This window comes from Hippoglossus hippoglossus, chromosome 19 (genome assembly GCF_009819705.1).
Source record: "Hippoglossus hippoglossus isolate fHipHip1 chromosome 19, fHipHip1.pri, whole genome shotgun sequence".
NCBI classification, from domain to species: Eukaryota; Metazoa; Chordata; class Actinopteri; order Pleuronectiformes; family Pleuronectidae; genus Hippoglossus; species Hippoglossus hippoglossus.
In genome coordinates, this window is record NC_047169.1 from 3,452,678 (window position 1) to 3,465,379 (window position 12,702).

The window sequence follows — 12,702 nt, forward strand, 5'->3', positions numbered from 1 at the left end:
TGGTTTAGAAGATGAGATTATTTTGGTCAGCTGATCGAGGCTGATCAGAGAGAAGCTGTCTAAATAATTGGTAAGATTCTTGGCCGTTTCTGAGTTTTCTATTCTTGATGGGGTATTAGTGCCAATTGAGGGCAGGAGATGGTTGATTTGCACTTACAAGTTATACATGTAAGTGCTACTAAACTTTTATTTATTTATTTTATTAAACACGAGAGGTGATGGTGGTTGTTTTAGACATCATCTTCTGAACCACGGTGTAGTTGGAATTAGATAAATAAATGTGTTACTAATGGCTGGTATGTGTCATGTGATTTGAAGCCTAATAAACTTTTTATTCTTTAATTATTTAACAAACTATCGGTAAAGTTCTGTCAAAAAGTATCGGTATGGCCCATGTGTGGAGTTCTCCTCCGGGGCTGCAGGGGGCGCTGCCGGCCGCTGCTGCTCTGCTCCGCGGTCCGAGCAGTGACGTGTATCTCCATTGAGACAGAATCCGCTCGGTTCGCTGCTCAAACTTTCTTCGTTTCCAGAAGCTGCTCGGCTCGATTCTCCTCCTTCCTTCCTCCGCGGGGCTCGATCGTGTGGCGGCTTCAGAACCAGGTGAGCAGGGGGGGCGCTCGGTTCCCCCGGTGGTTGAAGTTGTGTCCCCCGGTGTCTGTGTCTGTCCCTGAAGTGTCTCCTCCTGTCAAACCCGCAGGATGAGTAAAAGCAGCCGAGTGTTGAACCTGAGGGACAAAGTCAGCGGGAACGAGGCGGACCTGAGCCTGTGTAACCTCACCGAGGTCCCGGTCAGAGAGCTGGTGAGTGTCGGGGTCTGCACCCCAGGAAACCAGTCCCACACCGGTCTATACTGGTCCTATACCAGTCCTATATTGGTCCCACACCGGTCTATACTGGTCCTATACCGGTCCCACACCGGTCCCATACCAGTCCTAGACTAGTCCCACACCGGTCCTATACCAGTCCCATACCAGTTCCACACCGGTCTATACTGGTCCTATACCAGTCCCATACCAGTTCCACACCGGTCCTATACCAGTCCTATACCAGTCCCACACCGGTCTATACTGGTCCTATACCAGTCCCATACCGGTCCCACACCGGTCCTATACCAGACTGATCACATGTTCAAATACTTGCAGTTACACAGTGGACCAGAGTAACGAAGTACATTTACTCCAGTTCATGGTACTTTATACTTTATTCCAGATGTTGCATGTTTTTTTTCCCCACTTCATTGATCTGACTGCAGTTCTCAGTTACTTCAATTTAACGTGTTCAAAATGTTAATATATCGTTAAATCAGTGCACGTTTCATATAACTGTTCTCATTCAGTTGTCATTTGACAAAAAGGAGCCGCGAGAATCATCAGTAGACGTCGATGTGGAAATCCATCAAACCCGTGATTCAGTTAAAGTTGTTGAAAACTTCAGGAACCTGCAAATTAGGTATAAAGCTCATATGGAAGCTTCACCACCAACATCCAGAAAAGAGATTTTATAACTTGAAAGGAACCAAGATCTTTAAAAACAAACCAAATTGATGGAACGTTGCGTTACAGAGAAATAAATCAGTTTATGGAACAATCTCAACAAAGGAACCAGAGAATCTAAAAGAAACATATTTAAAAAAGCCAGTATGTTGAGGAAATACAATGAAATGTGTTAATTAACTCATGTTATGATTTGTCCCCGCAGGCTTTATTCCCCAAAGTGACTTTTGTGGACTTGTCTTGCAACAACATCACCTCTCTCCCTGTGAGTATGAAAACAACCGTACACACCCGAGACGCAACCATTTCATATTCCAATCTGTTTTAGTTTTAAATAAGTGAAGTCAGGTTTTGTAGTGTAGATTTTTGAGTGTGTTAAATTGAGATTAATGTGAGTTTAAGTCAGTTTCTTTAAGTCTGTTAATCTTTCTGTTACTTCAGCAAAGTCTGGGAACAACCGCCTCTAACATCCTGTTTCAATTTGTTTCTCATTCTTCTGTCATTTAGCTCCTCTGCACATTTTACCACGTTGTCTCTGACGCTCATTTCTCTTTGACTCCCGTTTCTTTTTTTTCGTGCAGCCAGAGTTCTGCAACCTGACCCACCTCATCAAGGTGGATCTGAGCAAAAACCAGCTGACCTGTTTGCCAGACGACCTGGGGAACCTGGTGTACCTTCAACATCTGGATCTGTACAACAACAAGTTGACTGATCTGCCCGTCAGCTTCTCCCAGCTCAGGGTGAGAGCCCACGAGGTTATTTGTACAGTTTGGATATGAAAAGCTGGATCTCTCATATCTGTACAGTAATCTAACATACATCGAACTTTATGTCTTTAATGGTAAATACTTGGTGATCTACTTGAACCAGTGCTGATTATTCCTGATATATTTTATTACTCTGCTTGTTTTCAATAACATGAAGTGTGAAGTGGCTTCTTTGTTTTTTAATTCTCCAGAGTCTGAAGTGGTTGGATCTGAAGGACAACCCTCTGGAGGCCGGCCTGGCCAAGGCAGCAGGGGACTGTCTGGACGAGAAGCAGTGCAAACAATGTTCCTCCAAGGTGACGGACAAATAGAAAGTGATCAATCATCCGGTTCACACGTTAGTGTTTCAAACTAAAAGTCTGTTTTACTCGTTCTTTTCTCCAGGTTCTGCAGCACATGAGAGAGATTCAGGGCGAAGTCGATCGCGCTCGAGAGAAGCGTCTTTTGAGGGAAAAAGGTTTGTGCCGGGAAATCTTTTTATCTGGGCTTCGAAACTATGTCAAGACAAGTTGTGAAACTGAATTTTGACCAATATATTTTTATATCAAACCTTAAATTATCCCCCCCCCAATCAGAGCTGGAGAGGAAGCGGGAGGTGAAGCAGAGGGAGCGGGAGGCCAAGGAGAAGGAGGTGCGTAAACGAGATAAGGCGGAGGAGAAGGCGAAGAGGAGGAAAGAGTACAACGCTCAGATGGCGGCCGCAGCTGCACAGGAACAACAGAAGAAGAAGAGCGAGGAGAAGAAGAAAAAGAACGGACAGGCGGCAGGTGAGGACAACAGATTGTTATTTTGCAGCTGACTTGAACTCTCCCTGATCCCAGGTCTGAGTTTCTGTACTTATTAGTGTAGTTGATTTGTGTCAAATAAGAGTATAATTGTGCGAGAGTTTGTTTAACGTGACACTTGTTGTATCTCAGCAGATAAAAAGGTTGTTGTGGAATCGGCTCCTAAACCTCGACGTTCTCTCATTGGCCTCCTGTTCAAACTCCTCCTCCTGCTGCTGCTGGGATTGGCCGGAGTCGCCGCCGCCTGCCAGCTGACCGACCTGCAGAAGGAAGACGTGTGCGTGCCGATCAACGTTGCCGTGGCCGACGGCCTCTCCTGGGCCAAAGAGCAGGAGGGCGTGGTCAGACAACTGGTGCAAAACCTGTCGTCTGCTGCGAAGGAGTTTCTTGAATCCACGCAAACGTCCAAGAACTAAAAAAACCTGAGAGAAACATGAAAACTGACACCTGCAGGTTTTCAGCTCCCCTATGAATCCTGGGATTTTCTTTTTTTTTAACTACGCTGAAATCATGATTTTCATTCAGATGGGCAACCCTGCATCCTCTCACCCTGTTGGTGGGAGGGGAAGACAGAAAGGGGGACGGACAAATGTGTTAAAATCGTCTTAAATTCCTATGGAATTGTTGTCGCGCTTGTATCCTCTTTGTACTACAGCATGTTTTTAAATGTCCGGTGGCCCTGTCTGCTGCACTGGAGCCACGTGTTCACTGCCAGTCAGAGTTGTGCCTCCGCCAATCGGCGTCAAGACTGTGTGAATGTAGAGCTCCGACTTTCACAAGCGTCTTTATAGTCTAACATCAGTGAAAGCAGCTAATGTCACAGCTAATGCAAAGTGGAACCAAACTGATGCACCAGCAGATTTGATCTCGACATGAAAATATCGCACGTGACCGATGTCTGATATTGATCCTGAAAATCTGGTATCAGTCTGGCGCTGGAGGAACTTCCTGTCCAGAGGATGAACTTCCTGTCCACTGCACTAAATCAAATTTCACAAACGTTTTGCATGAGTTTGCCCTTTAGCTAGAAATCATATCTTCATCCAGTCTAATCAAATCATGCTTCACACTGTATTTTCCCCACTTCCCTTCGGTCACTGGTTTTCTGTTCTACCCATCAGACTGAACACAAAGCTTTCAATCATTTCTCAATATACAGAAACACATCATCACTCGAATCTCAGCTGCAGGATGAACTTGACCTGTTTTGTTCTTTAAGGGGAATCACTTGTAAAAATAGCAGTATGGCTCTTTAAGAGTGCAGCGGTTACAGAGCTTTTTTATTTATCATCTAAACTGACTAAATTAAAGACCGCAGACAGATTACTTCCCTTTTTCTTTTGGTTTCAGCGGTTGATTTCTGAAATGTAACGTCTTCGCTGCCTTTGTACAGCTTCACCGTCGGCGTCATTAAATGGCTTTTGCACAGCAAGAAACACGTTTGTCAAGTTTGTCTTTTTGTTTGTATGTCGCTGCAGTTTGGAAGAACATGAAACAAACACATTTGGTATAATTTACAAGAGATAAAAATGGAAACGCTTCTTTTTCAGACATGATTTTTCCTTTTTAAAATCAGATTACAAAACGTAGTGTTGGAATAATGAAGCTGCAAGTACAATACTTTTGAGTGCAAAGTGCAACTAGTACCACCAGGCAGAGGAGGAAAAGGAGAATATATTCTGAAGTAAACGATGCAGCAGAGGTCCAGGCACCTTGAAACTATTTATGTTGAGTACTTCGAGTAAATGTACTCAGTTACCTCTGCAGGGTTTGAGGAATCCTAGTTTTACAGACAAGAGACATAGAGTGAAACATTAAATAAAGGACTGTGCTGCATGTGTTTGAAGCAAACATCTGTTTTCAGTCTGTTTGCGTCTCCAGGTGTTTCCTTCACAGCAGGAAGTCTTTAAGACGTCTTCACATGTCACTGTGAGACCAGCTCCTGTCTGTCCCTGCAGGTCTGTGTGTAGTCCCTCTCCTTCACGAAGGCCGTGTCGTCCAGCAGCCTCGTCCGCACGGCCTCGTCCACCGTCATCTCCAGGGTCACCTCTTTGAACACCTTACACACCGACACCTGCAACACACACACACACACACACAATGTTTACATCCACTGACAGCTGTGGTGTTCACAGCCGGAGCACGTGAGTCTCCTTACCTCCTGAAAGTGAAGTTTCTTGAACATGCCCACGCTGACCTCGTTGTCCAGCCCGATTTTCGCTTGAAACTTTTTGACCCCGAGTTTGGTGACACCTAGTGGAAGACAACACACAGTCACTGAGTCAGAATCAAACCAGAGTTAAGTCTGAACGATGGAAACGATAAAAATACCGAATGAAAAGCAGCAATTCAACAAATCAGGACCTAGTCGGAGGGGAAACCACAGTCAGAACTTTTCAACCTCCACACGGTGAATTGAACCTCCTGTCTCTGCTGTGAGCAACATGTGTTTGGGTTAATTTGTGTTGTTATTATCAAGCTTTAAGAAAACTTCTGAGGCTGCTCACCGTAGCTCATCATCATCCGTGTCACCTCCTTCCCGAGGCCCCTCCCTCTGTAACCGGCCTCTGGTTTAAAACAACAAACTTTATCAGCATCAGAGACATTTTGGTGCCGAAATGTAATTTTTAATAAAACATGCAGGGAAATTGTTGACATGTAAAACAGGCAGATTTAAGACATTCCATGACATTAACACTTCACCTGCAATCATGATTTCCAGCTCAGCCAAGGACGGGTCCGAGGGGTCCGTCAGGAAGATGTTGACGTCTCCCACCATGCACTGCTCCTCCTCTACGCCGGGGTCCGTCCACAGCTGCTTGTCCAGGATGATGAACGTGCACTCTGGCACAAAGAAAGAAAACCAAATCAAATAAAAAAACAGCTTCTTTAAGATTGTTTTAAAGCTGATTAAAAGCTATTTAACTTTGGTTTGAAGCAAAAACACAAAAGTTTAAATTGGCGGTGACTAAAAAATGAAAATAGTCTGGTGGCTACAGGTCAGTACCCACTGATTCAGGCTGCAATTATAAAAGCTGTAATTATTTTGTTTATGTGCACGACTCCTCACTGTCGCCGTCCTCCCTCCAGCTCCTCTGCATGTCGTGCTCCTGCTCCAGGGTCAGCGGCTCGGAGGCCGTCAGCTGCTGCAGCTCAGGAGACTTCATCCACTCGTGATACCTGAGAACAGGAGACAGCAGCTGGATCAGAGACACGTTCACCTGAAGCTTCTTTCTGATTCACAGCTGCTGGTTTCACAGGAAACACAACGGAGGAGGACATTCTTCAGTTAAGTGTCCACAGGCGTCACTGGTTGTTCCCATGGGAATGAAGACTGTTGCCGTGGAAACGCTGATCAGCAGTTTTTATGTCTGTGAAGCACTTTGTAAACCCGCTATATAAATACATATTATTATAATTATTATTATAGGATTGAAGGTTAAATGAAAAAGTCAGATCATTCAAACTCAGGTGATAAGAAGACAAATAATAGAAGAATAAATGTCTGAATAAAGACCGTTATTGTGGTTATTATAATATCTATTAAAGATATTCTTATTATCATAGGGTTGAAGGTTAAAATCAGATTGTTAAAGGATCATTCAAACTCAACGGCTGAATAAAGACTGTTATTGTTATTATTATATCTAATATATGTTATTATTATCATGTGATTGAAGGTTAAAGTCAGATTTTTAAAGGATCAATTCAAAATAAGAAGTAATAACAGATGTAAGAAGAGTAAACAGAGCCTGGTTACCTGGACACGTGGTTCTCATTGTAAGGAACCAGCAGGACTCTGTGTCCCTCCAGTGAAATGTTCTCGTTTATCTTCATGACGTCTCAACAACATTAAATCCTCTGGAAACTGTTTCTGACTCCAACACGTTGACAAACACTTCCTGCTTCCCTCACTCGCTGCTTCAAACCGCAGCTGCTGTCACCGACACACCGGGGGCGGGCGCCACCTGCTGGACAAAAAACGTAACTTTGTCTATGGAACAACTAGAGAATCAACAGTAAAAACACATTTCAATTACACTCACTGAATTATTCTCTGTGAAATGGTGAAAACATGTTGAACAATGCGACGTTAAAGAAAGTGAATAACAAAACAATATCCTGCACCAAAGTGTGAACTCATTCCACAGTTTTTAATGTGGCAGATAAAGGCAAAATCAGAAAGATTATAAAATGTCCAAAGTAAGCACAGAATCCAAAATATTAAAGGAATTAATTGACAACTGGTCATTAAAAGCAACGACAACAAAAGTAACAAATAGTTAAACTGAACAATCCACCCAGTCACACCACGATGCAGCAATTCTCTGGATGCAGGTCGTCAATTAAGGTTTTAGTAATTCTCTTGATTGATATGATTGATCTTTCGAATAAGACAGGAAGAGATTTTTAAATTATTGGACTCTATAGAAGCAATGATCGATTTAAAAAAAGCAAAGTGGCTGTAATTTTATTAAAACTTAAAGTCTGCAGCCGTGACTCTGATGTTTCTGGTCCCTCGATCGATCAGGTTTCAGTTTCATTGGTGTTTCAAAGATTGTAAAATCCCCAAATTCCTTCACTGACCTTAGATGGACGTTTGAAAATAATGAAAGTATTCGATTCATACTTTAAAACAAATATTTTTTTTATTAATTCATCACACATGTGCTAAGTGGCCCTGCTCAGTCCGTGCCACAGCCGGACGGGCTCCTGTGGCGTGTTCACCATGTCCATCCAGTGCTGCAGCTGTTGGCCCCTGGCGTACATGAAGGGCCCCAGAACCAGAACTCCCAGCAGGACCGGAGGCTCTGGGACGAAACATTAACACATGAGCAGAGTGAAAACACCTCAGATAACAAGTTAAAATCTAACGGTTCCTGTTAAACACCGGGCTGACCTCTCACCTGAGGGGATGTCGGTCGGCTGCTGCAGCTGGAAGCTCAGACAGGCCTCGTCCAGGTGCTGCACGCGGAGTTTACAGGTCATCCTGTGGTTGAAGTGCGGGTCGGCCTCTCCTGTCACCGCACAGCTGCGCTTCATCTTCACCACCTGAGTGTGTATCTGTAAACTCACCTGGACACACACACCTGCGACGACACACACACACACAACACGTTCTCAGATCCATGGTCATGTTTTAGCGAAGGAGTTTTTTTAAATCAAACCCAGACAAACGTCTTTACCTGCGTCTGTGAGCAGCTGAAGGCCCCGAGCTCTTAGAACCGCCACAGAGAGGCGCTGCAGAGTCGGACTGTAACTGAGGGATATCTGCACATCACCCAACTCTGAACACTGGGAGAGATGAAGATGAGCGACTATGAGTGTGTGTATGTGTGTGTGTGTGTGTGTGTGTGTTTGTGTGTAGATGGACGACGCGTTCATTCAGATATTAAGCTTGAACATCCGGGATACAGGTGCGGCCATCTTGTGCTCTTGGCGCCATTTGGAGCCAATCAGGAGATCGAGCCGCAGTATTAACATGTCCCATCCACTTTGTGACCTGTACCGCAGCCAGCCACCAGGGGGCAGTCAAGATGATTTGGCTTCACTTTCGAGGTGTCGTCCATCTCAAACAGACCATGTCGTTTACCTGTGTGTCGTCCTCGGTCTCCAGGTCCCTCCACAGAACCCGTCCGGCCCGACCCAGCTCGCCCTCCAGAGGGAGCAGCACCCGGCCCACCGCGTGGCGCTTCCCGTTCTGCTCCACGCTCAACACACACACACTCAGGATGCTCCGAGGAACACACACTCCCGACACCTGAGGACGAAACAAACTCTGTGTGAGGATCAATGACAAATTTTACCAAACTAAATGGTGTTTGTTTCCTCACCTGGAAGATGAAGCAGTCGTTGAACTCGGGGTCGGGCCCCGTGCCGCGGGCCTTGGCCTGGCGGGGCCGCCGGTCGTCAGGGAGAAGCCGAAGCTCCACCAGCGTGATGTTGCCGTGGAAGCGAGGCGGGACGTTGCCCAGACGGAACAACGTGATCATGAGCTGCTCGCCGCTGTGTCGGTACTCCACAGAGAAGCAGAGGCGGGTGGCCATGCCGGGTGGAGGAGCCACCACCTCCTTTAGAGGAGGAACCGAGTAGAGACCAGCGAGAACCGTCCCCCCCGGATACAAACCTGAGGGAGGCCGGTTGAAAATATGAGGAATTAACACAAGGCTGCAACTAAAGACTATTCTCATTATCAGTTAATATGCAGATTATTCTCTTAAGTGATTATCTGGTCGTTAAATGTATTTTAAACTTCCAATAGTTCAAAGTGTCCTGAGCTCCAATCAAAAATTCAAATTTATTATGACGAAGAAAGCATCAAATAAGAAGTTTGAGAATCTGGAACCAATAAAAATCTGGCAAATTATCAATTAACTACTAAAATAGTTTGTCGAATAACAAGGATTTGTTTTAAATTATTGTGACTGACTTTATGATTTTAGTTTAAATTTTACTTTACATTCAGGTAATTTATAATAATATTATTTCTTTAAAGGGTCTGACAGTCACCTCACCACTTTGTTCCAGCCTGATCTATCTACCCCGACTTTTATTTATTGCATTTAAATTAAAAGAAGTCTCCCACCATTTGAATTTAAATTAAAATAAAAAGATAATGATGACCCACTCCTCACTGAGAGTGACCCTCGATGGGCTAGTATGTCGCGCTGCGTCTCCATCTTCATCTCCACCTCCTCTTCCTCCTCCGTCTTCACTTCACCACGGGTTTGTGTCGTGAAACGAGGAGGCAAAGTGAACGGGATCTCACTGGGCCTGAGAAAAAAGTTAAGGAACCAAGTTTACTCAATTACTAAGTTTTAAAACACTTTCTTTATCCACTTTTTCACCTCTACGTTTATCTTAGTTACAGATTCTGATCAATTGTACCAAAACCCAATCAACTACAGATCATGTTGTATTAGTAGAACCGGAGCTGTGTGTTACTGACGTGGTCCAGGAGCACTGGGACACCTGGATGACGGGAGCAGAGCAGGATGGGACTGAAGGAACCGGGGACGGCAGCTCCTGGTAAAGACTCTGGTCCTTCTTCCTCCTCCACAAGCAGAACCACAGCAGAGCCAGCAGCAGCAGCGTCAGGAGGCCGAGAGACAGACCGACAGCCAACAGGGACACCCGGTCTGAACCAACACAAACACAAACACAAACACAAACAAACACAAACACAAACACAAACACAGACACAAACACAAACTCATCAACAAGCAGGATGGGACACAGATGTTGAGTCTGATGTAGTTCAGTGTTTACCTGCCATGGAGGAGAACTTCTTATTAAATCAGCTGGAGGGAGCTCTCTTCATCCGACAGTCCGAGGATTCTCTTCCACCATTAGTCATGAAAGTGAGTCTGTTGTAGTGAGTCTGTGTGCGACCGTGTGTGTGTAGAGTTTGGTTTAGTGAGGAGAGCCGAGCGAGGACGACACATCTGGATGATTCCCACCGTGTCAGGCTCTTATCTGGTTTTTGTTTTGGAGACCACGCTCATAAACCATTAAAGGACCACAGACTCTCACTGGTTCAGGATGTTTTGACTTTTTAGTTTATTGGTTTATTTAAGAGGGAAAAATAAAAGCCAACACAGTAAAATACAACAATTTACAGCAAACAACTGATTTCCAAACAGTTCATTAGATTAGAAAATCATTTATTGAGCCACATGGAGGAAATGTTGGAAATAAAGCAGAACAGAATAATTACAGGCCAAGAAAAGAAGATAATAAATATGGAATATAATAGAAGAATAGACAGAGAACACAAAAATAAGAGTAGTAGTCGTATTCTAATAAAATATAATTATGTGCATGAACTAGTGATGTAAAAAACTTATACAAAATATTCATGATATAGTTTTCATTTATTAACAGTCCTGTCTTATATTTGGAGTTTTTATATATTTAACTTGATTAATATAAAGTGAAGGTTTTTGCTGTTGCATTGGATTTTATTTAAACATCCACAAACCCAGATGCTGATTAATCGTGAGTCAGCTGCTCCTGAACCTTCATCCCAATCTTCTAGAGAAACTTAGGGTCATAATTTCTGTTTAAAGGTTTAATTAGTTACTTTAGTTCACACTGTGCATTTTGGTCTATAAATCCTGAATAATTACCAGGTATTCGTTTACACACAGAAAGCCCCGGACCAGGTGAACTGGTTCCTGGACTCTGTGTGTGTACAGACCGTATTTACCACATTGTCTGTACTACTGTGAACTTACATAATACACATTCCACAGAGCGTGGGAGAGACGGCTCAAACTCACAGTATATTTTATCCCGAGGGGCCAAAAACGGGATAATCGGACTGTGACAAGAAAAAAGAAAAGATTAGAGAGAAGTCCACAAAATAATAAACCGTGTGAATCATCTCCTACTGAGATCAAGGGGTGCAAGACCTTGAAAGTGAGCAATAAAAACCTCAAATGAATTTTAAAATCACTTTATCCTGTGAAATATGTAAAGATTCACTTCTTGTATCTGCTCAAAGTATCATACAGACATTCTCGGTCCCCAGATGATGAACCTTTATCATTTATTATGATCAAATTCTCTTCAGCCTCACGATGTGTTGTTTTATAAAGTTACATATTATCCCTCCCGTGAGCGTGTGCATATCCACAAACAGGTAAAATGACTCTTCTGACCACTGACCTGGAATCATTAGCCTCTCACTGTGGCTTCACTGACACACATGCACACACACACTCACTCTGCTCACAGATTGGACGGCGGCTAACGAGATCACGGTTAATCCTCGGAGCTGAAAGCCAAGTAGTGACCCCCCCCTCTCTCACGCACACACCTGCACACGCACACACGTCCCTGACAAAGAGAAATCCTCGTATTCACGCCAACTTTAACATGAGGCCCGGCTCTGTGGCAGCGGACGGAGCAGGAGGCCCGAGCTGAGGAGAGGTCTCGAGGGGGGGGGGAAGGGAGGTGAATGTGTTTGGTGAGGGGGGGGGACGGACACAGGACAGGTGATCTTCTTAAGGAGTGAGAGAGGAAGAGAGCGAGGAATGACGGGAGGAAAGAATGAGTGACGCCGTTTAGCACCACCTGCTCTGCAGAGGGCAAAACAGGCCACGAGACGTGAAGTTAAAGGTAAGAGGTTATTTCTCTCTTCTATCTGACAGATTCTACATCCATCTATGTGTCACATTAATGTCTCTATTGTTCAGAACAGGCAGCTTATTGGTTATTCTGGATATCTGCAAGTCAACTGTGGTCAAACGGACGAGGTCAGTTTGGGACAGAGGTGGATTAGAAAGTTTGGTCGTTAGTTTTAACTTGAATGTGGATTCATGTGGGATTTTATGCCTGAAAATCACACAACGATTTGAAATGAGGACGAAACGCAGAACTGTGTTTCAACTGTGTTTTACAAAGACAAATACACAGAAGAGCTAAATCAGGCACAACGTCGACTCTCACTCTCTATTAGACGACAAGAATAAAACAAGTTCCGTCCATTCTTTCCGTCTTCCTCTGTTTTTTTTTATTTTACTTTATTCAACCGAAATCCTGAAATGCTCTTTTAAATCCGTCTCAATCAATCTACATTTTGTCTCAATAATCAAATTATCTGGATTGTGTAATCTCATTAGGCTAATCTGCGAGTGCTTCTGAATGCGTGGG

The 12,702-nt window shown here is 44.0% G+C and overlaps 3 protein-coding genes across 4 annotated transcripts; 1 reads left to right on the top strand and 2 right to left on the bottom strand.

Moving 5' to 3' along the window:
• The first annotated feature begins 441 nt into the window (after positions 1-441).
• On the top strand, positions 442-4,276 carry lrrc59 (leucine rich repeat containing 59). 2 transcript variants are annotated; one of them, XM_034570954.1, is made up of 8 exons: positions 442-600; positions 698-800; positions 1,699-1,758; positions 2,075-2,233; positions 2,452-2,556; positions 2,645-2,717; positions 2,836-3,027; positions 3,178-4,276. In XM_034570954.1, exons 2-8 carry the CDS (start codon positions 699-701, stop codon positions 3,459-3,461), a joined length of 975 nt encoding a protein of 324 aa, XP_034426845.1. In that variant the 5' UTR covers positions 442-600; position 698; the 3' UTR covers positions 3,462-4,276. The 2 variants fall into 2 exon arrangements, with proteins under 2 accessions (XP_034426845.1, XP_034426847.1); XM_034570956.1 differs by having other exon boundaries at positions 3,181-4,276.
• Positions 4,277-4,307: 31 nt separating this feature from the next.
• nat9 (N-acetyltransferase 9 (GCN5-related, putative)) lies at positions 4,308-6,968 on the bottom strand. Its single transcript, XM_034570972.1, has 6 exons — positions 6,806-6,968; positions 6,116-6,225; positions 5,749-5,889; positions 5,553-5,612; positions 5,204-5,298; positions 4,308-5,119 (listed from the first exon to the last, which is right to left on the bottom strand). Exons 1-6 carry the CDS (start codon positions 6,880-6,882, stop codon positions 4,970-4,972), a joined length of 633 nt encoding a protein of 210 aa, XP_034426863.1. The 5' UTR covers positions 6,883-6,968; the 3' UTR covers positions 4,308-4,969.
• Positions 6,969-7,673: 705 nt separating this feature from the next.
• syt15 (synaptotagmin XV) lies at positions 7,674-10,431 on the bottom strand. Its single transcript, XM_034570937.1, has 8 exons — positions 10,315-10,431; positions 9,995-10,184; positions 9,674-9,819; positions 8,880-9,172; positions 8,639-8,806; positions 8,232-8,340; positions 7,953-8,135; positions 7,674-7,856 (listed from the first exon to the last, which is right to left on the bottom strand). Exons 1-8 carry the CDS (start codon positions 10,319-10,321, stop codon positions 7,717-7,719), a joined length of 1,236 nt encoding a protein of 411 aa, XP_034426828.1. The 5' UTR covers positions 10,322-10,431; the 3' UTR covers positions 7,674-7,716.
• Between the last annotated feature and the right edge of the window lie 2,271 nt (positions 10,432-12,702).